Source organism: Anticarsia gemmatalis, chromosome 6 (assembly GCF_050436995.1).
Source record: "Anticarsia gemmatalis isolate Benzon Research Colony breed Stoneville strain chromosome 6, ilAntGemm2 primary, whole genome shotgun sequence".
Taxonomy (NCBI): Eukaryota; Metazoa; Arthropoda; class Insecta; order Lepidoptera; family Erebidae; genus Anticarsia; species Anticarsia gemmatalis.
Window position 1 is genome coordinate 5,326,535 of NC_134750.1, and position 27,331 is coordinate 5,353,865.

The 27,331-nt window shown below is 36.0% G+C and overlaps 1 protein-coding gene across 12 annotated transcripts; it reads right to left on the reverse strand.

The window, feature by feature from the left end:
* Positions 1-20,719: 20,719 nt before the first annotated feature.
* LOC142973574 (uncharacterized) lies at positions 20,720-27,115 on the reverse strand. 12 transcript variants are annotated; one of them, XM_076115419.1, is made up of 5 exons: positions 26,311-27,115; positions 24,726-25,920; positions 24,006-24,245; positions 23,446-23,531; positions 20,720-21,342 (listed from the first exon to the last, which is right to left on the reverse strand). In XM_076115419.1, exons 2-5 carry the CDS (start codon positions 25,918-25,920, stop codon positions 20,980-20,982), a joined length of 1,884 nt encoding a protein of 627 aa, XP_075971534.1. In that variant the 5' UTR covers positions 26,311-27,115; the 3' UTR covers positions 20,720-20,979. The 12 variants fall into 12 exon arrangements, 9 of the variants coding, with proteins under 9 accessions (XP_075971534.1, XP_075971538.1, XP_075971533.1 ...); XM_076115423.1 differs by having other exon boundaries at positions 24,730-27,115; XM_076115418.1 differs by having other exon boundaries at positions 23,446-23,528; positions 24,141-24,245; positions 24,726-27,115.
* Between the last annotated feature and the right edge of the window lie 216 nt (positions 27,116-27,331).

Genomic DNA, 27,331 nt, shown 5'->3' on the forward strand with positions numbered 1-27,331 from the left:
GATACAAAGTTACAGCCACGCTGAGGAACATCATCTTGTTTAATGCAATTTCATTACGTGTTCAGTAGCGCAATGTTCAGTCCAATGTATCGTATCGAGTATCGACTACCGGCTAGCTATAGAAAATGTTTTAGAGAAAAAATTATCAGCGCCTCTGACGGGGACCGTAGGTATTATTTTTGCAGTCAATTTTAAATGTCAAACTCCCGTTACTTGTTGATACCGACTATAGAGAATCGCGTGAATGATGAAAGAAGTGTTAAGAACTTAGTTACCATACACGGATTCTAACTGGCCATTTATCAAAGCTTCTTAGTTTTTAAAAACCTTGTGAAACCTCCAAAGTTAAAATATATACCTGAAAGTCCATCAACCAACACATAAAAATGAAATGCATTCCAAGACAGGAATAATTTATTTAGCAACTGTCACAGAACGATTTTAACTAATATAACAGAAAAACATGACTGGTAAATAAGAACGTGCAACGTACCCCAATAAAAAATGTACGATAAAGGTAAAGCCAAACAACTGTTGAATGCTGAATTCTGAAATTTAAATTGTGAATGCAATAAACAACAAAAGCATTGAAAACCAAATCAATTTGTACGGTATACAGAAGCCTGAATAAAAAATCATATTACAATAGATAAAACAGAATTGATATGACGAATTATAAGTCTTCCGAAATCTTCACATTCTCTTATAAGATAAATCTTGCTCTTTTTCCAAGACTCCTCCTAAGTTATTATTCATTTAGTAAAGGCACCATTGTTATCTAGTCAGACTCACTCGTCTACCGATAAATTATTACAGAGCTATTTCTGGACTATAGAAGATACTATACTTAGTCTTACAATAAAATCAGATCATTTTCATTAATCATTATATTGTTTATCTAATAACAGTTGCTCCTCTTAATTATATCACCTTTAAATCAGTAATGTTTTATTCGAACCATGACGCATGTCTATCTTACTTTCCGGCTCGAAAAAAAATTCACCAGTAGCGCGATTCACAGTAGATTCAGTGCAGAATCGCGCTACTGAAACAGAAATGTAGACGCTATACACGCTTCAAAAAAGTATCAAATGTGGACATTTCGAGAAAAAATGTGATGTCATCTTGTGTGTTAAAGTAACGTTAAAATACGAACAAAATATCGCATTACGACACGTGGCTCGAGACCACCTCGTGACCCTACTAGTTTGCCACTTGAAACACCGCACCGCACAAACATTCTATATGAATGTTTATTCGCACATTTTACTGCTGAATCTGTTCTGTACGCTCTCCATCAAATAAACAGACAAAACTCGTTCTAAAACAGTACCATCACTTGCGTTATTCGTTCGTTGTTTATATTCCCGCGGAACATTTCGTTAATGAACTTCCGATGGAGTGCGCCAGCTGATGTATGATTTCACAAGCTAATAAAAACGGTTTTGTTATCATTATTAGGTCGATAAGCATAACAAAGTTCTCTTTATTGCAATCTCTCAATGATTGCTTCAGCCGCCTTTAACGTCGCAAGACCTAATGAATATAAATGGAAAAATGGAAGCTAAAGAGAAAACCTCGATCCCAACGCCAGACACTATATATCAAAGCGATAAAGTAGCTACTCGCATAAATGAGGTCTTTCAAACTTTAAAATGTCTTTTAATTTTTATGTTAAGTGCTATACGCATAAAAGTAAAATGTTTAATACCCTCACAAAAGAACATTGCATTAAATACTATTCTTTGGATTACACTTCTCACTGAAATATGTAAAAGCAAAAAGCATTTCTGTACAAGTATTTAAAAATAAATCCTTGAGCTAAATACGCAGAGTTAGTACAACTATTTTTGTGTTTATAACGTTGGAACTTTATGAAAATACTAAAAATATAACTGGCATAATGTTTTGAGGGGCGCAAGTAATTCTGAAGTGGAATTCAGCAGAAAATACGAGCTGAATGTTGTGGTTTAAGCAATGTAGCTGTCAGAAGTAGTTAATCATTAGCTCTGAAGCTAATAAACCAAAACCTGAATCGTGATAAATTAAATTGCTAGTTTCATAGAAATATACCTTCAAAGGTCACGCCGTTCCGTTTGTGCACCAGTCACAAACAAATATTAATATTTGTATCAAATACTAAAATAGTGCGGTATAACATTGTGCGAGATTGTTTAGACAAATAGGTTATACAGACTGCAAAATCTTCGAATGATTGCAAACTTCTGAGACATTTTGTATTCAATATAGTTTGTCGGTATATCGAATAGTTAAGTTTAGACAAAGCAAATTCTAATTCATATCTTGTATTTCATAAACTTTCTACAGTCACTACAGTACAGTCAATATCTTCAATCTACCACCATTTCGCAAAAGCTGTTACTCGTAAGAAGAAATTGCATGATATTATAGAAATTTGCTTTTAAAACTGTTACACATACTTATTGTACCAAACATACTCATACTAAAATGAAATGAAAGTGTCAACCCACACAATTTGATTTGACGCACTCTAAATTACGACTAAATGTTGATATAATCAGACGAATACAAACATACTGAAGAGCGATTCTCTGCAGTCGCTACTATCAAGTAACGATAGTTTGACATTTCAAATGTACTGCAATATATAGTTCCTGCGACTCCCGCTAGAGGCACTGATCAGATTTTCATACAAAATTTCTCGATAGCTAGCCAGCTGTCCATATCTGATAGTAGCAAGAGATCACCCCTCGGTAGCACGATTATCTACAGTCGCTACTATCGAGTAACGAGAGTTTGACATTGACATGTACTACCAAAATAGTTCTTTCAACGCACGTTAGACATGCTGATCAGATTTTTATACAAAATTTCTCGATAGCTACTATAGCTAGCCAGTTGTCGATATTCTACAGTAGTAGAGAATCGGCCCGATGCGCAATGTTACGATCACATGAAATACTCGTCTTACAGCAATTTACAGATTGGTATCAAATAATACATACACAAATAGTGTCAATAAATTGGTTAACCCTTCGCCCACGTATTTAGTTTAGTGGCCGCAAATGTTACGCTTCGTATAATCGGATTGGTTATCTGCCATATTGTTAATAGTTTAGCCCAGTTGGTTTCTATTGTGGGATACGTGTAATCTGAAAAGGTGAATTGCTACTAACCTTTCTTCGAGCTATGACCCGTAGAGTCGATCTCAGAGAATGACCGGACCTTTTGCCGTGGTTTATTTACTATAGTAACATTTTATAACTAACATTTCACCAGATAATGTAATGATGGATTATAATACTAGTCTCTGCCCGCGAATGTGTTCGCGTGAAAAGATTTTCCGGGCTAAATCTGTGTACCAAATCCGTTTAATAGTTTCGGTGGGAATGAAAAACAAACTTCCATCCAAACGCTAAAATTCTTGCGTTCATAATATTATTAAGTTAATTTTGTGTCCATCGTATGTTACGAGAAAATCATTAAAAAAAATAGTATTTTATTAAAAGAAAAGAACTTTCGCGCAATGGATTATTACTTATTAGAATTTGTTGTTTGGGTACAAATGATTCTTATAAATAACTAAAACTAAAATAACTAAATAGTAAACAAAACTAGAACTCGAATTCAATAAGTAGGTACTTAGCTATAATATTGGGTAAATACTCGTAGTTTCACCACACACGCAATCGAGTAGCGACTGAAGTATCATTCGAACTCTTCAACTAAATCCATGTACATAAGCCTCTAGCAATAAGCCTTTCAAAAGCAAAATATTACCAAAATAATATTAGAACATCAAAAAAAAATTATAATAGTAGCTTTACGCTTAAATCTCCCCACAATAGTATTTCAACAAAATATGAGATGTAAATGCGGTAACAAATATTCATAACTGTTCACAGACTAGAACGAAATCTACGAAAATTGAGGTATTCTCGCAAACCTCCCTTGGAACCTTTCAAATAGTCCACAAGCGATGTATAACTTTGTTTGTAAATTCCAGACGTGTTTCTGTTGTATTTATATCAAATATCCTAGGGAATAGCAACTACTTTACATTTTGATTTTAAGTCACGAACTATAACTTTGTAGTTTCTATCACCTTATTTAATTCGTATAACCGAAGGAACTTTTTTTCTTTTTTTTAAACCGAAGGACCTAAATGATAACAAGTGTGAGACGGACTCGCGCACGGAGGGTTCCGTACAAAAAAAAATACGAAAAAAAACACATTTATTGTATAGACCCCCTTTATGTATTTTTTTTATTTTTTGTATTTCTCGTTACAGCGGCAACGGAAATACACAATTTGTGAAAATTGTTGCTCGCCAGCTATCACTGCTTATGAGGTACAGCCTGGCGAACTGTACAGACAGCGAGATAGTAGCTTAGTAATAGTATAGTAATAAAAGCGGATGGCGTAGTAACGTAGTAGTTTTAGAAAAACAACTCTGATTATATAAACATATAGATAGATAAAGCTGGATCATTGGTACATTTCACTATATTCGAACTTATATTCGAAAAACATGTTTTTTGACCTTCAACAATAAAGAGTTACAACATGGCCAGGTAAGCAATTACAATTCTTCTCAAAAAAATATGTCAAAACTTTTCTAGAAAACAAATACGAAAACGGTCGTAAATAATTACATTCCATTGGTTTCAGTAACTAAATCATACTATTAGTATGATAATTTATCTTTCAAACAATTCTGTATTTGCCTAAAGTATATTGTCTCAGATCTTTGAATCAATAATTGAATTATGTCAGCCAGATCATGAACATTAACTAAATAACTCGTTTTAGTAAAGTTCTCCCAATATTACGCCGTCTTGTAAAACAAATATGTATTCAAACCCCTAGTGGTTTTGCAAGACGTTGAGATAATCTGATTACCACAACAAAGAGTTAAGAAGTGTGCTCACAGACACGCACACGAATAACAATATAATTGTACCCCGCGTGGTAGTTGGCAAGATTCGAACCATTTACCTGAAAAGCTCTTTCCTCAAACGAGGTTCTGGCAAATATCCGACAACTTGAAAAGTGACAACCTCCCTGGAGAAAACTCAACAGACGACATAATAAAAAAATGTATAACGCAAGGTCCTTGAAAAGGGTACGAGTGTATGTAAAACTTTGGAATCTGTCGAGAAAGAGTACACAAAAACTAACATAAAATATGTATTGTGAACGAAAATATTTTTTAAAGTCAAAGTTTATAAGAAAACGCACAAAACAAATCTATAGTCAGTGTGAGCACATCTGTTTTTTGTTGAATTGCGTTGTGAAACAATTATTTTTGAACAAAGGGCGTTTATGTGGAATGTAATTTGCAGCGTAACAGTTTCTTATTAGAACGATACAAAAGTTGTTAATAGTATTTAGATCTAAATCGAAATCTGAAGAACGTGAAAATATAAAAAAGTAATTGAAAATCAGGGGTCACCAACATACCTTAGTGAGTCTTTTAAAAGTGTTTGTGTAAATATGTGAAGGATGTCTTAAACCACATGCATAGAGTGAGGTAGACGTACCCGTTATCTGAAAGAATCAAGTCTCGCGACAGTTTATGAGCAAGACTAATACAATATCACAGGGTCACAGGAATATCTACTGAAAAATCTGAAGAAAAATATAGAAGCTGAGTAACTAATCAAGTCCTTGTATATAAGAAACCAATTTATATACACTGAAACCTTGATACTGTACGTTTTTGTTTGAGTCAAAAATACATTTATGCAAGACCGTACCTAAGCCGGCTAAAATATTGTAACAAGTCTTTTATAGCGATTGCATCGATATCATTCTTAAGCATACGTATTAGCAAGCTATTCCTCAAGACCTAACACCACCCTCATTACGGGAGGAGACCTTTGTCAGCAGTAGATCATTAATGGGTTAAATTTAAATATTTTATTATCACAATTTTAAACAAATGTAATATACATTTTTACATATAACGTGCCATAGTCGTAAGAAAATAATAAATTATTTCAGTGATACAACTTTCTATCTCTATAAAAAGCAACACCTGCGTTACCGGATTACATAACGTCTATTTTCTTTTTACAAAACCAAAAACCTTTATCTGAACTGAAACACCTTTTAGACAATATAAATGCTAAAGTAACTTCAATCAGACAATTCGGTTTCGTCGGAATAAAACAATTAGGCTTAGAGCTCAGTTCGGCCTTCGCTTTAGTGTACACTGTCTAACCACCGGCGTTTATGAGATAAGTTTCCGACCTGTTTACAAAGTACTTGTGACGTAAATACCTTAATGCGTATTTCCGACGATTGACCGACGATGAAAGTCAATCAAAATAAAATAATCGGTGCCAAAATCAATTACTGAAGTATTTCAATGATGGTGTAGCTATTTTTATTGATAGCCAATACAATAATAGGAAGAGTGTTCGTGAAAATATGATTGAGTGTCGGTATTTTATTTGTAACTCTCCGCCAATTTTTCAATATAGGTTGGGCAGAGGCGTAACAAGACGCCTACACAAGCTCGCATTTTTTGGTTTATATTTCATTCCGTGTGTGATGATCAAATACCATACTACTATGACAAACGTGGTACGCAACGGACTACTCTTGTCATTCGTGCTGAACCGGGACTCGATCCTTCAATGTCATAAAGCGTAGTAGCACGATTCTCTACCACTATCGACAACCGGCTAACTACCGAATAATGTTGTAAGAAAATCTAATCAGCCTCTCTAGGGGATGCCATAGGAACTATTTTTGGAAAACATTTAAATGTCAAACTGTCGGGAACTCGATAGTACCGACTGTACGGAACTGATAATCCTCCTAAAGCACTAAAACATGATTTACTCCATCAAATTATTCAACATGCTAAAAAATTTCAGAGATGGCAAGCACGGTTGCGACGAATATTTAAACTGTACCGTATGTATATAAAAATTAAGTTCAATGTTGAATAAGACACTGTTTAACGTGGGCGGTACAAGCAAGGTCTGATTTAAGCTTAATAGTGTAACAGATTCTCACAGTCGTTTGCACGTGCATTTGTCCTACTTTTAGTTAGTATGTCTTTGTGAGGACGACATTGTCTTTATAAATACTATTTTGCCTTGTTAGTTTGAGGAAAATTCTATTAATTGTAGTTACGGTAGCTAGCACAATTATGCTAGCTATCTACCCTACCCTTACTTAAATTCTTTCTTTTAACCATTGTTAAAAGTAAGAATAAGAATAAAAAATTAAGATTGTGGTACACTGCAGTGGAATTCTAGCCTGACATGCTGTAGTTAAAGTCATGCCTAAAGAATACTGACTTTCGTCAATTATGAAATCCTATGTGGTTTACACGCGTGAAAAGAGCCGTACATATTTAGCTGGGCACCGAAATTCCATTTCAAACATTTCTTCTTCACGCTGCTATACGAAGAAATACACATTTCTTTAAGTATTTTGTGTTTGGTTCGATTTAAATTCAAAAGATACAATACATAGATATGGATATTAAACGGTCACAGTATTTGACTTGAACCTCGCAGTGAAAGTTTGTGACGGGTTTCATATAAGGACAATATTTGGTAGCCACTTTCATATTCAGTTGTTTCCCTCTCGTCTTCCGATTTGCTTAGGAAATTTAGTTTTGCCATATTTATAAAAAATATCAATTTTCTTTTTAGGAAAGTACACCAATGATTTATACCGGACATTAGACAATTACATCTAAATATGGTGGTAGTGTAAGAATGCACTATTCCCTTAAACATTTTTTTTAATAACGTCTACTTGATAAAACATAGAAACTAATTTCTTCACAAAGTACCACATCGTACCAATACAGAGCAAGTACGTTGAAATAGTTCCATTGCGCCAATTACAATCCAGACTTTATAGTATCTACCTTCACTTGTTTACCTTTCCTTTCTAATACAATTAATTTGTACAAAGAAACTTATTCTACTGTTTCGAAGAATAAAACGTATGAAAATTAAACGTTATGCAAAATGTCTGCAAACTGGGAATTATCAATTTATGAGCAGATTTGCATTTGTGTTATGACTGTGGATAATTGCGTGTCCACACATTAGATTATAATTTTAATTTTTAATGTTCTGAAACTCATGAAAACTTAAACTGATGAAAACACTTAAGCCGTATCCCCAAGGAAACATTTTTTGCATTCATTCATAAAAAAACAACACATCAAAAATACGCAACAAATACTATGATCAAGGAATCGTACGCCTTGCCACTTTTAACTAGTAGCGCGATTCTGTACAGTTGGTACTGTCGAGTATCGATGTTTTGACATTTAGATCGTACTGCCAAAATGTTTCCTACGACACCCGTCAGAGGCGCTGATCGGATTTTCATACAAAACTTCTCGATGACAGGTCGGTTGTCGGCAGTCAATAGCAGCAGAGAATTGAGCAACAGTAATCAAAGTCGAATGACATCTACAGAAATGCACACGTATGCTACGAACACCCAGCTACGACGTAGGCAACACGTAGGAGCGTAGACAAGCGGTTATAGTTACCGCCCTAATCCATAGCTCTTTAGAAACCCCCACACCCAATACACAGTTTTAGACTGAAGACAATTGCAGGAATTTCACCACATCTTAAGTAAATTTAGATCTACGTGTGGGTGATATATTTTAGTTCCACTTAAAGTATTAAGTGAAAAGTAAAGGCAATCATAAATATAACTAAAATTGCAGTGTAAGATCAAACTATCAAAATCCGTGTATCGGCTAAATATGTACGTACATGTATAAAACTGTATGCAACTTGAATCTACCAATCGACCAATGCCGATAGGAGCGCAATATGATACGCTCAAACTCACTGAACTAACTGGCCCGACTTCAGTTGATTCGTTTCTGTGGAAATCTCAATAACTCTATGTTTCTGACTTCACAGACTACTTAAGAATTGCAGTTCAGACACGTATTTGTATCAAGAATCTTTACCTAATAAAATACAGGCCTAGCCACGTGTGGGGACAAGCAGAGAGAAAGGAATACAGCTAATGACTTCTTAATAAAAATAATTAATTAACATTCGTGTCATATATGCCTGTTACAAAACAAACTCAATTTAGTTCTATATAAAGTAAAAAGCTAAATACTTAATACACCTACAAACTGTGTGGGTAGACACAGACTCATAATTGAAGTTTTAAATTCAGACGGCCACTAGGCGCCTGTAATACACGAACTCTTTAATATAACATGTTCCATTAAAGAGCACGGTTACCGCGGCCCCTCAACACCTATTTTGTTTCTTAAACACTCATACATCATATTTGATGTGCGTAAGTAAGATTTATGTTTTTGGAAGTACCTTTCACCCAATTAAGGTTATATTTAGATGACGAAGCTCTGACGCACATTCTCAAATCGCACACATTATATAGTTTCTACCTTCAAAGTTCGTAAAAAAAGTATCCTTTTCCACAGGCTATAAAACCGGTATAAAAAGTGCGTGCTGAATTTCATCAAAATTCGTTTACAGTTTTTAGTAAAAAATAATAAACATCCATCCAGGGTAACCAAACTTTAGCTTTTATAAAGGTACCAACAGTACATAAATATTCGCATGAACGCGAGTAAGTCTACAAAACAGCTCATTACTACAATGTTTAAAAGAATATAGCAAAGTTCGACAGTCACGTTACTATCTAAATTATGTTTAAAGCCTAAATTAAGAAAAAAACCTTCGAATAACAACGCTTTCCCAACTTTCATTCCATTACTAAGACTAATGACTAATTGGTTAATGCTACTAAGCTTACTAATCAACAAAATTTAATTACTAATCTTAAAATTATCGCTCATTAAAATATTATAACTGGAGATAAAAAGTGAAAAAATTTACATCAGTTTAAGAGCCTTAAAACTGAGAGAGCCCCTAATATTCGATTACAAGGTTATTGAATTAATTTTACTAGCACTAACGACAAGACTTAGAAACTGAAAAATCCTACTAATATAAAAAAGCGAAAGTTTTTGAGAAAGTATGTATGTATTTATGGATGTTTGTTACTCTTTCACGCAAATACTACTGAACCGATTACGATGAATTTAGTATATAGGGAACTGAAGACCCAGAATAACACAGAAGCTACTTTTTATCCCGGAGTTCTCGAGGGATCGGGATGTACACAGAATGGTTTCCACGCGGACGAAGTCGCGAGCGGTATTTCATATTATTAAATAGATACTAGTTTTACCGATGAACATAACCGTGATTAATTAAATCCACACTAGTATAAGTTGACCCGAAGGTCTGTCTGTCGCCTGTCTCTCTATTCTTCTAAACTACTAAACCAATTTTAGTGAAATTTTGCGGAGACATCGCTGGAAATCCAGGATCAAATATAGACAACGTACTTTTGTTCTCTGTCTAATTAGACGCTAGCGATGTCGCACGTTTTGTTAGTATAATATAAATAATGTACTTTAAGTCCATAAAGTCGCGCTATACACCCTACAAATATATCTTAACTAACGATTGTTTGTGTCAACACTTCTAAAACGAAAATAGTTCTGAACGTGGCATTTGAGCAGTAGGAGTCATCTATTCTTAAACAAGCGATTGATTTAAACACTTTCAACCTCTCTACTAACTAATTATTTACTCTTGCACTACTAGTATGTATTTTTCGTGTGTACGCCCTACGCGTTTATTAACCACAGAAATGTCTGTATAGATGCTTATTTAATACAAACAATATCAAAAATTATGAAGTTAAAGTCTACTGCAAACATTTTTTACTCTTAGCCCGTGTTATCCGCGGTAAGAAAATACGGTCACTGTGGCATCTTCACTTTGTCAATGTAACTTTACCAAATCATTTTTTAATTACAAATATGCATAAGTTTAATGATATAGCTGCTAAAACTAAGACTTTTATAAAACATATGACTTATGTAAAGGTACGACTTCACAATAAACACCTCTTGACAAAGACATCGAGTTATTCTCATTAACGTATGCAGTAATATGGAAAAGTTGTCCACCGGGAATGTTCCCGGAATGCTTGCAGCAACCAAGAATTAGTCTTGTATCACGGGACTTTTACAAACATACAAACAACTGAGACAAATGACAGCCAGACTTGGAACTGCAATTTGTAAATCACACAAATATTAATTTCGTTGTCTGAAATGAAACCAGAAATTTCGTATGTCTATCTTAACCATCGCGCCAGTGAAATTATAATGTTTTATCTTTATTTATATGGTCATAAAGTAATAACCGTACGGTATTTGAATAACATTGGCATCAGCCTAGCCGTTCTGACAGCAATGTTGTAGCCGGCTTCTAGTCTCACCGGATACGGCTGAATACCAGTATTTTATATGGAGCGGCTGCCTATCAAACCTCCACAACTGTGAATGAGTTATAACACGATACTCTTCGGTAAGGCTGGTCGTCAGATTTTCAAGCTTCTGACTACTGATACCGACTGTCAAAGATCATCAACCCACATAGTGCCTTCCGAAACAAGGAGGAACTATGTGTGTATGATATGGCTACCAATCCACTGACTGACCAACCTTGGCAAATGTATTTTAACTTGAGAGATTGATCCGCGCGGCGATTTGAATAATAGTCAAGTACAAAAAAAATATGTATTACAAATCACCGCAAATAAAACTCCGATTTTCCCGGAATCGTGATAGTTTATTCGTTGCTGTAAACAATCAATAAGCTTTTAATTTCAAACAATCAGTCTAGCCAGTTATCATTCCTCTTAGTTTCAGATACAAAGGATAACTAGTATTTATGCAATAAAGTTGAAAACGTAAAATACTCTCTGTCTGGATTCTCAGTAGCATCGACATTTTACATACTTTTCTACGAGCAACTAGCCTATTGCATTTTTCTAAGAAATGTTACCCTTTCTAAGCAACGGATTCTTTTATTTTTTCACGAATAACAATATTGTCTACCAACTTTATAACTCTAAAGAAAGTTCTTGAATATTTCTTTATTAAAATTTTGCAACACACATTTTTAATTAGACGTGAAAATTACGTATATTATCCAATGAAATCTGAATATAAATTCGACATTTCAGATAGTTTTAGAACATTATGTAACAAATGCGCGAAATAAAGTGATACGAGAAAATATATTATAGTTGAAAAAAACAGGTTAATGTCTAAATATGAGTAAATAATATTTATTGAATAACTAAGATAATATTAAAATATTAAACTTACCAAGCATATCAATTTGCAGTTGAAACTTTTATTAAGTTTCTCGAAATACTTTCTCGTCCGCACACAAACTAAACAGACACTCAACTTAATTGTTGTTTTCAACGAAGTTTTCACGATAATTTCGTTAAAGTTATAATGATAGTATCTTTAGTCCACTAAACTTTTGATAAAACTAACTTAGAATGTACTAGAGCCACTGGTTTTAGAACGTTTTCATTCATTCACTTTGCGTAGAAGTTGCGAAGTTATACGAGTGGCCGGCTGTTTCAGGTTCGCGCGCGTCGTTCGGCGAATGCGATGATTGTGAGATGAAACTGGCTTTGCTACTCGCGGCACAGCGCATGCCCGCTCAACAAACCATAGTTCCCGTGTCATTTCAACCTATTTTTATAATTAACTAGCTGACCCGCGCAACTTCGCTTGCGTCACATAAGAAAATCATAATTTTCCCCGTTTTTGTAACAATTTTCACTGGTACTCTGCTCCTATTAGTCGTAGCGTGATGATAATATATATACCCTATAACCTTTCTCGATAAATGGGCTATCTAACACTGAAAGAATTTTTCAAATCGGACCAGTAGTTCCCGAGATTAGCGCGTTCAAACAAACAAACAAACAAACTCTTCAGCTTTATAATATTATAGTATATAGTATAGATTTCAGTTTTCAGCATATTCAGGGTTTAAAAGATAAATGTACAGTGATAAACCGAATGCACTACAATTGTACATTTCTGTTTTAAAAGCGAATTGTACACAATCACTACATATACGCTATTTATAGGGACGCTGCCCCCGCCGCCGCGGCCGGCCCGTACCGTGCCGCAATACTAATATCGTGATATCTCCTAAACTATATGTCTAAATAACACACTGTAAACTGCAAAAATAATCTAAATTAAATGCTCGTGATGATGAACTTACTTATTTTGATAAGGATATATGTATTATTGGTTATATCACCAGTTAAACATCACCCAACGAATTAAATGTTTTTTTAATACAGAAAAGTAGTTTTTGTGACTTAAATAAAAAAGCTGGATATATGTCATCGCGGACTTTTTTGTAGAACTAATAAAGACCAATGTTTTTGCTATACATTGTTTTTACTTGTATCCAACGGTATAAGCGGCGCACGCACAAATGCAATCTTCAATTAGATTTTTTTTCTGACTTCTTGGACATAAATCGCTATAACTCAGCTAATATAGTTTCAATGTATTTCAATTATATATAAAAACCTGTCGGAGAAAATACTCTTTCTATTAGTGAAAACCGCATCAAAATCCGTTGCGTAGTTTTAAAGTTTTATGCATACGAAGGGACTACAGACAAAATGGGCGACTTTGTTTTATACTATGTAGTGATATGTACCTTCAAACCCTATGATTATAAGTTGTAGTAAGTATTCGTAAGTTTTGTTTAAAACCTCGTTAAAGCTACAAGTTACTATATTTTTAGACTTCTATATTTGCAAATTCATGTGTAAAAGGTTTTTAATTTAGTAATAAATTTATTGCATTACAACATTTTTATCATCATTCATAAGTAAAATTACATCGAAATTACCACGGGAATGGAATCAACGGGATTAAATTGTACTATACCCGGACGATGTCCGGCCAGTCCGCTAGTAAATATTTTGATCGTTACATCCCACTGTTGCCAGCATAGAAAATTCCTTATCAGGAGTCAATGCATTATATATTACTTTACTATGATACAAATCACCAAATTGATTGATCTATTATCACTAAAACTGCCATCGAGATAACGTACGGATTTGTTTTATCAAGGTCAGCTAGCGTTTTCGTAATCACGCACGAAACTACGCACGATAGGAAAGCATGGATGGATAAAATAGGATTAAGAAGGTTTAATTCAGAAATCAAGGCATTGTTTGCGGCAACGCATATTATTATCATTCCTTGATCGTAAAACCATTCATTACGCTATTTTGCCAAGTACGAGGCTTTTCTTCCGTTCCGCTTATTCGCCGCACGAAAAGATAGATATAGGAAAGATAGAATATAGCATTGATTTATAAATAATGCAATGCTTGGTTTACTTTATCATCACTATAATACGTACGTACATCTTTCGACAACAATCACATCGCAGTTCGAAGCAATGCTGGCTGCATTAACAAGTCAATAACATCGCGAACAGAAGACTTAAAATATTGGTATTTTTCATTTACTGAATATTGTGCTTTGACCTATTCTGAACTAATATAACGGTATCTATTAAATTCTGCCTTTGTGAAGACCGCGCGCAGAGATAGGTATGTCGGGGTAAATAGTATCCTATGTGATAATCTAATCAAAATCCGTTCTGTAGTTTTGGTCTAATTGAGTATATCGGCCTAGCTCTTCTTCCAACCATCTTGGAGTCGGCTTCCAGTCTCATTCCGGAACCCAAAATTTAGCGGGCCTCCCGAAACACGGAGGAATGTACGAATTAGTCTAACTTTTGCATTTATTATATTAGTAAGATAGTAGGTATATAGGTGTAGACGAGACAAAATCTATTTTCATCTCTATAAATACAATTGTATTGTACACCGCAGATGCATTAACGTTAGTGCCTTTGCTCTAGTTGAAGTAATGAATATGCAGAGGATAGAATAAAAAGCTCTCTCCTCTTAGTAATAATATCCGATTATCGTACGCGAACCGTCTGCAATGAAATGGCTGGTATCATGCAAATGCGATAGTAAATATTTCCATTTGGCCAATATTTATTTCGTGCAAATTATGCACGAATATCGTTTGAGGCGGCATATTTTTGTATTGCGACTGCTGTGGTCATTTACTTTGGTAAATGCCGCTCGTAGCCGGCTACCGTCACCAATCACACGATTTAATGGTTAAACAACCTTAGCGCGGTCATTTCATAGATGGGTGACCGTCAGTGGTACTTGTACTGGGCGTCGAACTTCGGAGGAAAAAAACATTTTGATTTAATCTTCAGAAATTACTAATCTTTTGATCTCCTAAAAATATCTACTTCAGCTCGAAAGACAAAAGCTGAACCTTCGAAACAGAATTACCATTATACTAAAAGCGGAGATTTGCTTCCTTGATTCCGATTTTAGCTATAATTGTGAACATTCCAATGCTATTAAGATCTACAAAATGGAAAAAGGATCCTGATAATTATTTTACAAATTTGACAAAAACCAGTCCACTCAGAAAGTTTCGATTCTACTTTATTTTCTCATTTTGAGACTGGTATTACTAAGATTTTATTTCAGCAGCAATAGCCTTAGGGCTAACGACGGAGTACGGATGCCCGAAATCAAATTGATTAGTTTATTTCTGAAAGGAAAATAAATTTACTACTATATTCTCAATTTTATTGTTGTTTAGGACCAGGCATACATATAGAATGTTGTTTTTGTCACAGTTGCTAAATCTTTTCTTTCGCGTACCCCCGTACAAAATAAAATCTTTTTTCTTTAGATTTTTTTCTTTTGGAAATCTATCACTATACATAATATTAGAATATATTTCGGAAGTAAGTAGAAACGCCGGGAGGGGACATACACTTATCATATCGTTGATGTAATGCAAAAGGTACTTGTAATCAGCGGTCTTGTATGACAAGATGTATGGATAATAATATGAATGAAACAATCAAAGTTTGTGAGGATCAAATCGAGTGGTTATGACTCTGCCTACCCGTATCGGAACAAGGCGTGATTTTAATTATGTACGTATGTGCATAATATTATAACGTGACCTATTCACATACAGGTTGTGATTAAAACAGTTTACCAGACCTTTAATCCAAAAGATTATCCTACTGTATCTGACTGATCTTGTCATTATGTCTGACAGATATTTTTACAACGACACAAACGTAACTGTTTTGTTTACAAAAAACAAAAACAACATGATGTATGTTCCCTTTGAGTGTATCATTTTTCGTTTGTTTGTGTTTTCTTGCGTGCGTAATCAACCTCGTGATGAAGCTAATGTACTTACTTACTCGTATACCTACGTGTATCTTCATGCATATTTTATATCATTTATTCTTGTATGTACTTTTCTTATTTTTTTCTTTTGCAAGTGCGTTTCTTCCCCTTTATGGTGTTCTAACAGAAATAAGCACATATTATTTATAGAAGTCCCCACTTGGTCAGCGTGGTGGACTCAAGCCCTAGGCCCTCCTTCATTACAAGACGCGAGCTTTGCCCAGCAGTAGCACAGTAATGGGTTATATTTATTTATAGGGTGTCCGGTGGCAGAATTTGGATTTCAAAATCAGATAATAAGAAAACTACAAAATATTTATTTTTATTTCAATGACAATAATAAAGCAGGGAAGTGCGGGTTTTATTTCTTAAAAATTATGTCGTCCAAATGTTGACCGTTACGACGGACACACTCTTGGAATCGTGCTTCAGTATTCCGCGCCACTCGCTGGAGAAGAGACGTCGGGATGCCATTCACCTCGCGAACGATATTTTCTTTTAATGCTGAGATGGTCGGCGGGGCTGACCTTTACTTTTGAGGTACCCCCACAGAAAAAAGTCCATCGGAGTAAGATCTGGCGACCTGGTGGGGGGTGGGGTGGGGGTACCTCAAAAGTAAAGTTTATGAAACAGCCCCGACCATCTCAGCATTAAAAGAAAATATCGTTCGCGAGGTGAATGGCATCCCGACGTCTCTTCTCCAGCGAGTGGCGCGGAATACTGAAGCACGATTCCAAGAATGTGTCCGTCGTAACGGTCAACATTTGGACGACATAATTTTTAAGAAATAAAACCCGCACTTCCCTGCTTTATTACTGTCATTGAAATAAAAATAAATATTTTGTAGTTTTCTTATTATCTGATTTTGAAATCCAAATTCTGCCACCGGACACCCTATATTTATACAGAGTAGGTTTGTGAATGACTATCTTTTGCCACCAGCAAATAGGTATGAAGCAAGATAAATGATTTTCGATTTAAAATCATTCTGTAGTTATACTCCAAATTATAAACTATTTATGTATGTAACAAATTTGATCCATTTAGCTATTTTGTTTAAAAGAGTAACAACCACACCTTCAAAAATTTATACATTCTCACGAACATTCCTGTTTATATTAGTATATAGTATACACACACACATAGTAGTGTAGTAGAATACCTAGCCATAGATATAGGAATATTTATGTGATACTAACAGATGCTGATACGTCTACGATAGGGTGAACGACCTCAGAGCTCTTTATTGAATGGCGTTCTACGTAACCAATATTTCTCTGAAGTCTCAATTGACATAATAGTTGTTAAAAACCTTATTATAAGGTTTAAAGTACTAGGAATTCATTTTAACATAAAATGCAGCGAGAATGACACAAAGGAATTTTTTAACCGACTGCAAAAATAGAGGGAGGAAATTCTTATCCGTATTTTTTTACGTTTGTTAATAAATTATTAGTGGATCAATTTCGATGACTCTATTTTTTTGAAAGGTTAGCTCAGTCAGTTAGCTTTGATTCAGGTTTGACGAGTATTTCTTTAAATATTCTGGTATATCCCAAGAAAGGTTTAAGTTTTTTGAGGCTAAAAGCTTAATATGAATAACTTATACTGAGACGCTTCACATTTTTTTATTTCTTATGATATTCGAAACTCTGTCTACACGAATGGTAAACGATTTGATCATTCTTCGTATTGCTTACAATGTGACAATTTGTACTACATATACATTATATTTAATACATTAAGTTAATATATATGACATACCTACATAATAACATAGCTATTATGTATTTTATTATGAAAATACAAGTATATCTTTCGTTTTTTTATCATTGTATGTTACTCATTTTTATTTGACATAAAATATTTCACAGAGATTGCTTTTCTACTTTTATTCATTTGAAAAAATCAAGCCGGTTTAGTACCTTTTTAGCCATTCGGTAAATTGCTTTTGCTTTTTTAAGAAGAAATTCGAAGACTAAAAATGATTTACTAGATCGTTCATTTATTTATCAATACAACTCTTGTAGTAAATAAAGTCTTCTTGATTAAAAACAACGTGATTTTTACGGTACATCTACGAATAATGAAAAAAAAATACTTACTCATTTACTCATTAAAATGTATGAAAAAATTTCTATAGTTTTTTACCCGTCCCGTCGCGTCGTGTACTTTGCTATTTTAGTAATGTAATTTTAAATGGTAATATAGATATGTGGTACCTCATCTATAAAAATTGAATTACCGTATAAACTCTTTACATATTCCGATGTACCGGCATCACTTACCGGTTTTATACTTTAACTTTTTCACGAAGAAACTACTTGACGGATTTTGATGAAATTTGGCACAGAGATAGTTTTTAACCAAGATTAAGGCATACTTTTCACTTCAGGAAATACTTTCACGCGGACGCAGTCGTGGGCAAAAGCTAGTATGTACATAATGGGGTAATTCCTCCAAATATTATAAAGCTCAAATATCAGTCGGCTACACAAAACACATAAGTACGTTAATGGAACTTACAGGCTGCAAAGAGGCTTGAAATAGGATAATGAGTGACTGCTGTTACCTTACATAATGAGTTATTTTCAACCTGTACGCAATATGCTAATAATTATAACATTATTAATTAAATACGTCATGTTATTGAATCGGTTACGTCGAAGTTGTGAAGTGGCTTTTCTTCGCTCACAAGTTGTATCGCGACAAATTCTTTAGTACAAATTAGTACTTATAATATGAAACTTTGTAGTCTATTTATATTATAATGATAAATGCGATATTTTGGATTATTGGATGAATGTATTTTAATGAAATTCAGTACACAAAAGTTTATAAGCTGAATTAACACTTATTTCTGTTGACTTTTTCCCAGGGAAATCTTTTTACGTGGACGAAGTCACGGGCTGACACTAGTTTTATTTTGTCTAATTTAGCCTTTTAGCAAAATAGTCAAGCTGTTTACAATTTTAGATTCGTACAACTTTCTACGATTGAACTACATACGTACTTTTTCATATTATTTGGAGGCAAATTAATTTAATAAATACGATTCTATTAAGAGTAAAAAATCACACAATTTACACTCATAATAATATCAATATAAACCCTAAAGGCTGTTGAAATTATTCAATATATTTGTCTCAATTTATTGATATAGAACCAACAACTTTATCTGGTTTATCAAATGTTGACTTAATATGTGCGCCAAAATTACATGTTCGTTTACTATACATATATAATATCCACCTGTATTTGTTTTATACTCTACATACACTCGTATGCTCTATATAAGCAGACAAATAATTGAGTAACAGAACCTTTATTAAATGTAGTATTTAGTTTAGTCTCTTCTTGAAAATTTTGCTTTTTTATAAGACTTTTAAGGAGAATTAATTTTATTACCATTTCAAACCAAAAGCACTAGTTATGGTTCGAAAACCGTTCCTCGATGTCTTATTGATAAAAAGTCAATGGGTTTTACAGTTCCAGCCTTGTCTAATCTTACTCATGGAATTTCGTGTTTTCCTGTTCAAAGTCATTAACAAAACATTTTCTTACCTCTAAAATGCCAGCGGTTACGGAACCACTAACCGAAAGGAAAATCACGAACACCGATTTGTGCTATTACCAATTCCTTACTTCTATCTTTTCTAATAAATCAGTCTGGTGAAGTATGCGGGTAAAATACAACGACAGGAGCTAAAATACGAAATGTAGAGAAAGGGACTGATTGGAATTGAGCTGCGAAATTGAGCTACGACTCTGACAATGAAATACAACGTGCCTTTCGACTGTAGCGGAAAGGAACCCTAATAATTTTGCCAAGACAAGAATGATCTTCACTTGCGGTGGAATGTGACGTAATATCACGCACGAGACGTCACAAGAGGCTTGAGGCCCGGACTAAATATAACATTGTTTACAATCGTAAAATATTTAAAGAAATAACCTATTTTTCTGCGTATCTGCCTACGTAGCGCAGTGGTTAATGTCGCCACGCCGCTACCATTACGTCGGAAGGTCGTGGGTTTGATTCCCACACGAAACAATTATTTGAGCGGTCCGCAGATAGTTGTTTTGAGTCTGGTTGTATTAGGGTTCATTTTCTTAGTGCCGGAGTACCTAGTCTTTTTTTATAAATAATAACAAAAATCTAGGCAGCTAGATCCTCAGTCATGTTTTTTGATAGAATTAGTAGTAGAGGTATATGTTATTTATTAAGGAATACCTACAATAATTAATTTCAAATCTATGAACATTAATTATGAACCATAAATCTCTTGGTACGTCGCCTAAATCCGCCTTTGATTACGTTAATCGCCGTCTCGCATTCAGTTAATAGGAACGCCTTATAAATTATGTTCTAATAATTACATTGAGATAATAATGCGTTAATGGAATGCTTACTTCTGAAGCACTTAAGCATCTGAAGAACACTTTAGAGCTGCACTTGAACTATTCCTCTTTGATACCTGTTGTGGAGGTCCCGCGATGGTATAACGGGAATTATAAAGTAAGTGGACTGTATAAAGATTTATTGATGTACTCAACAAGTACTGTACATGAACTCGATTTGTTAACCGCGAATTATATAATTTAAATATTTGCGAGAGCGTGCGATACGAGTATGCGTCGTAGGCTTGAACAGCTGACTGGTCTCGAATCACGGAGGTCGATGGCCTGAGCGGTGACGGCGCGCGCGCCCCTCCGTCGCACCTCTGTCGCACCGCTGCCGCGCCCTGCGGGCGCCGTGCCGAGTGTGTGTTAAGATGAATGTCTTAACATACTCCCCCCGTTGAAGTGTCTTCAACATTGCTGGTGGTGTCAACTGGAAGGGGACAAATTGTGTTAAAAGCCCGCCGAAGGACTCCCTTGCGCGTGCGGATGTCTGCGACCCTTGCGATGCCATCTTTGCCAGGTAGCACCCGAACTATGCGACCCAGAAGCCACATCAAGGGCGGCAAGCCCTTGTCCTTTATGACGACAAGTGTTCCTTCCTTCAACTCTCCCGTACTACTACGCCATTTCGTTCTCTCCTGTAGCCATAGGACGTAATCATTAGAGAACCGTGTCCAAAAATGCTGCTTCAACTGCTCGATGCGGCGAAATCGTTGTAGATTCGTGATCTTGAGGTGCTCAATCTGTGGATGTGGCGGCATGATTAAAGATCGTCCAATTAAAAAGTGGGCAGGAGTCAGAGGTGTTAGGTCAGTAGGGTCATGGGACAAAGGAGTAAGGGGTCTAGAGTTGAGAACGGCTTCAACTTGTATTAGGCATGTAGTCATCTCCTCAAAAGTTAAGTGAGTTAAACCTAAAATACGCCTGAGGTGGTGCTTTGTGGATTTTACTGCGGATTCCCACAATCCACCGAAGTGTGGGGTATAAGCAGGTATAAATGAGAAGTTGATGCCTGGATCAACATCGTGAAAGTTAAAATCTTGTGAAAGGAGGTTTGACAATTCATTGAAAGCGCCGACAAATGTAGTACCGTTGTCGGAGAAAATGTTACGAGGTTTACCTCTGCGAGCAATAAACCTACTTAAAGCTGCTATGAATGCCTCTTTTGTGAGGTCTGAGACGAGTTCCAAGTGGATGGCTCTCGTTGCTAAACACACGAACACGCAAATAAAACATTTTATTAGTCTACAGCCCCTCCCCTTTCGGTCAGCAATCAGGATTGGTCCAGCATAATCAACCCCTGTATCTAAAAAGGGAAATTCTAAATGTAGTCTCTGCTCTGGAAGGTTGCCCATGACAGGCTGAATAGTGCTAGCCTTTATTCTACAGCATTTGACGCACTGATGAACAACCCTTTTGGCTAAGTTTCTACCGCCGAGAGTATAATAATTATGACGAATCGTGGCGAGTAAGAGCTGTGGACCAGCATGTAAAAGACGAACATGAAACATTTGAAACAAACGGTTACAAATGGTGTGTTTACTGGATAATAGAATGGGGTGTTTAACATTGTAGTCGTAGAATGAATTGTCCAGTCTACCACCCACACGAATTAGGTCACTAGAAGTATCCATAAACGGAGATAGCGCTAAAAGCTTATTTTTTGAGGGCAATGGTTTGCCGAATAATAGTAATTTGTATTCTTCAGGAAATGATTCCTGTTGACTTAATCGTAACAAAAGATTTAATGAGTTGTCTAGTTCAGTATGTGTGAGTGCGCCACGTTGTGGTGATTGTCCTTTGCAATTGTGTATGAATCTCATGACATATGCCACCACACGCTGTAATTTATTAAAATTAGACAGCCTATTACCCAACAAAGAAATAGGGTTAGTGATAGGTTCTAAAATGTCTGTATGGAAGGCTGATATTATTTCTTGTGAATGTAATTCATTTTCACAATGTGAGTTGGGAAACAGCGGCCACGAGGACGAGTCTCTGTGAAGAAATTCAGGTCCTGTCCACCATATAGAAGAAGTTAATAATTTGTCGGCGCTTAGTCCGCGCGAAGCGAGGTCTGCGGGGTTTTCTTGAGACGGAACATAACGCCAAGGAACTCCTCCTACAGAATCCTGAATCTCAGACACGCGATGACGAACAAAGGTCTTCAGTTGTGTGGGTGGCATCGATAACCAACCTAGAACAATAGTAGAGTCGCTCCACATGAAGACATCATCGATACGTAATGTGAGCGACTGACGAACCTTGACATAAAGCCGTGTACCCAGTAATGCAGCGCATAACTCTAGTCGTGGTATAGTAGTCGGCTTGATGGGAGCTACTTTACTCTTTGCAGTTAAAAGATGTGCATGAACTTTACCGTCCCGAGACACACTGCGAACATACACACAGGCTCCGTAAGCTCTCTCAGAAGCATCAACAAAAACATGCAATTGTAAAGAGCTGGGTGACTCACACGTTATCCATCGAGGTATGTTGAATGTATTCAACATATGTAAAGAAGTTTGAAATATATTCCAAGCGATTTGAATGATTTCTGGGACAGGCTCATCCCAAGAACATTTGGTAAGCCAAAGTTTTTGCATAATAATTTTAGCCTCTACTATGCTAGGGACCACTAGACCAACTGGATCAAAAATTTGAGCTATTGTGGACAATATTTGACGTTTTGTGACTGTGCTACTTTGTGTAATGGGCAAATTAATAACAAATGAAAATGAATCACTTGAGCAGCGCCAATTAAGACCTAGAGTTTTTGACATTTCATCTAGACTCAAATGTACTACGTCAGAGTGATCAGAATCTATACATAAAGCTTGTAATACCTCTGGGGAGTTCGATTGCCACTTCCGCAGATTGTACTGGGCAGAATGAAGAATTTCTACGACTCGACGACATTTTTGCACCACTGCTGAAACAGATACATCACCTGATAAATAGTCGTCAACATAAAAATCATGCTCCAAACTATACCGTTCAACTGGGTCCGAACACTCTTTTGACAATTCAAATAAACATCGAACTGCAAGAAACGGCGCCGACGATGTGCCGTATGTCACCGTATTGAGCGTATAGCACTGCACAGGCAATTCGGGACTGGCTCTCCACAGAATTTTTTGTAGAGTTCGCTGATCTTCTCTAACAAGAGTTTGCCTGTACATTTTCTCAATATCTGCACTAACTACTATCTTGTGTTGACGGAATCGAAGCAGGATGGACAATAAATCGTCTTGAAGTGTCGGGCCAACCATTTGGATGTCGTTGAACGACTTCCCTGAGGTTGTTTTAGCGGAAGCGTCAAATACAACCCGAAGTTTCGTAGTAGAACGAGACTCTTTCAAAACTCCGTGATGGGGTAAGAAATATGAAGGAGTACTTGACTTACCAGAACATATCGACATGTGTCCTAACTTGATGTACTCGTTCATGAAGTCTACATACAGATCTTTATAATGAGAATCTTTGGAAAGACGTCGTTCAAGAGATAGAAATCTTTGTTTAGCCATGATGAGAGAGTCACCTAGTACATCAGGAGACTCTTTGAGCGGGATGTTCACCACAAATCGACCGTCTGGATTGCGAGTGGTGGTGTCCACAAAGGATTGTTCACAGGCTCGCTCCTCAGCTGTAAATTTATGCTTAGAGTCAATTGAATCCAGTTCCCAGAAACGTGTTAACTCAGTATGTAAACTGTCCGTTAACATGCACAACTGTGGGGCTGAACTATGTTGATAATACCCGCCTGATATGAGCCAACCCAACTTTGACTCGAACAAAGTTGGCATGTTTTTACCTAGATCGATACGATTCGCCCCTATAATGCCCCAGAATACCTCCGCGCCTACTAGAATGTCAACTGATGACGGAATGTAGTAATTGGGGTCAGCTAGACGAACGTTCTCAGGTATGTGTATAAGATTGGAATTAACAAAGGTACTTGGAACTGATGATGATACCTTTGGTAGGACAAAGCAGTCAATATCAATCTTAAAATCACTATAAAGCGATTTTAATGAAATTTGACAGCCTAAAGAAGAAGTAGAAGATATTTGATTAATACCTATAACTTTAGAATTGGCATTAAAAGTGGAAATTTGGAGCTTACGTACAAATCCTTCAGAGATGAAGTTTGCCGTACTACCATTGTCCAATAAAATCCGTGCTTGCCGGTGGTTTCCCCTGTCGTCCAGTACCTCCACGAGTGCTGTGGAAAGAAGAACAACTCGAGAAGTAGCGGAGTGATTTGCTGATAGTACAATGTTTTGGATATTAGGGCTAGTATCATGGTCATGTAGTAGAGTGTTGTGTTTTTTAGAACAATACTTGCAATGACCTGATTTACACTTACTGACGTCGTGATCTGATTTTAAGCAATTCACACAAATTTTGTAACTATTGACTTTCTTAAGTCGATCTTGCGGTGAAAGACTTCTGAAGTCTTTACATGAAAATATAAAATGATTTTGCTGACATAAAGGACAGGATATTTGTGTGGATTTATCCTCAGTATGTGTTAAAAAACTTTTACTTTTGGTACCAACACTATGTGTAGAATAGTTAGAGTTTGATGATCTTGACTCTTCAAGAGTTTCAAGCAAGTCAGCTCTACTGCTCAAAAACGTAATAAAAATATTTAGTGTTGGAGGGTCTGTCAGTGTGTTCCTATGCTCTTCCCACTCGCGGTTCGTCACCTGATCGAGTTTACTGGTAACTATATAAATAACAAGAGTATCCCAATGCTGCACCGGTTGACCTAGGGTTGACAATGCCCTGAGATTCTTATTAGTAGTGTCGATAACATAGCGTAATGACTTACTTGATTCATGTTTGATGGGCTGTATATTGAAAAGAGCTTGTACATGATTGTTAACAAGCAGTCTTTTATTGTCGTACCTGTCACACAACAACTTCCAGGCCGCATCATAGTTTTCTGACCTAAAGTCTAGGTTATCTACTACGAGAGAAGCACTACCTTTCAATGAAGCACGTAAATAATGTAATTTATTGATCTTATCGATGCTATCGTTTTTGTGAATAATTGATGTAAAAGTGTCCCTAAATTCTAACCAATCCTGATAACTGCCGGAAAATTTAGGTAAATCAATTTTTGGTAAGCGTATAGTGTTTTGTTTGTGTGTGTGATTAGAACAAGAAACATCGACCTCAGAATCCGTGCGGCGACTCCGAACGCTGCTTATTAGGTGCCGAGCAGAAGCCACCAAACCGTAGTACTGCTTTTCGAATTCCTCGCGTTCAGCATATTGCTCGCTCGGGTCGTCCACTAAAGCTTCCAGGTCCATCTGTAAGGCGTCATATTTTTCGTATAACGTTTCAATTAAGTTAAGGCGATGTTCGACTTCAATGACTTGCACATCACTCAACCGTTCACAAGTTTTTGAAATAAGTAAAAATGCCGAAAATTGCGTAAGCTTAGCTTTAATCGAAGCACGCTTCTTGATTAATGCTTTTGTATCAGACATGTTAATTAAGTATGAAGAATGGAAGTTTAAAGCTTGAAATTTAGAAAAGAAAAAGTATAATGAACCGCTTATATTTGCCTTATGGAAATATACCTATATTAATTTAAGCTAAAAGTGCTTGATTTTAATGAAATCAACGCTTAACAACAGCGAAATGCAGCAGAATACTAGCCTGTGTATTGCAAATATTGACAAATTATCACTACTTACCTGTAATAATAAGCTAAAATGCAAAATTTAATTAAATGGGATGATTAAATGACAGTGAAATCGAGTACTAACTAACTGAATGAACGAATGAATCAATGAAATGTGTCTAATACAAGGTTCAAAGTCCGTGATGACTCAGTTGACAAATGACTTGCAACTTTGACAGAAATGAAATTAGCTGATTCACGTTATAATAACGAAAAATAATGGCACTGATGGGATGAATAAGTGATTGGGTGATAAAATGGGTATGGAATAATGAGAATGAAGGAATTGAAACGATCTTACGGCCTCCTGGAGCAAACCACTATGTAATGTTGATGTGACGCGGAGATGTTGTTGAACTTCTCTTGCACGACGACTATCTGATGTACATAGGTATGTACGTAGATCGCTTCCGATGAGGATTCCTTTGTTCGCAGTCTTGTAATCTTGTCCTAAGTACAGCAACTTCTCGGTAACTCCTTTTCGGTTCAAATTTTGACGGTTGAAGGACCAAAATGTTGTGGAGGTCCCGCGATGGTATAACGGGAATTATAAAGTAAGTGGACTGTATAAAGATTTATTGATGTACTCAACAAGTACTGTACATGAACTCGATTTGTTAACCGCGAATTATATAATTTAAATATTTGCGAGAGCGTGCGATACGAGTATGCGTCGTAGGCTTGAACAGCTGACTGGTCTCGAATCACGGAGGTCGATGGCCTGAGCGGTGACGGCGCGCGCGCCCCTCCGTCGCACCTCTGTCGCACCGCTGCCGCGCCCTGCGGGCGCCGTGCCGAGTGTGTGTTAAGATGAATGTCTTAACAATACCGTTGTCTCAAACTTAAAATAACTGCGGTATTTGGAGCGTTTTCACACGGTCTATTTTCATCCCACAAAAACACGCTCTTTCATGGGTTTCGTTTAATACTATTAGAACACTATTACATTCCAGTAATTTTGTCTGCTTAGTATATATACCCAAGTATATACCTAACTAGAATTTTATTTATTTTTTGATAGCGAGATGGACGCA

What these genes read in the sequence shown, in the direction of transcription:
- LOC142973574 (XM_076115415.1), bottom strand. Translation starts at nt 26,100, where the DNA reads ATGTCTGATACAAAAGCATTAATCAAGAAGCGTGCTTCGATTAAAGCT. An exon ending in CATCTCTGAAGGATTTGTAC is followed by an intron (nt 24,246 to 24,725) that starts GTAAGCTCCAAA and finishes ATAAATTTACAG; the next exon opens with CTGAGGAGCGAGCCTGTGAA. An exon ending in ACACATGTCGATATGTTCTG is followed by an intron (nt 23,532 to 24,005) that starts GTAAGTCAAGTA and finishes TATCTGTTTCAG; the next exon opens with CAGTGGTGCAAAAATGTCGT.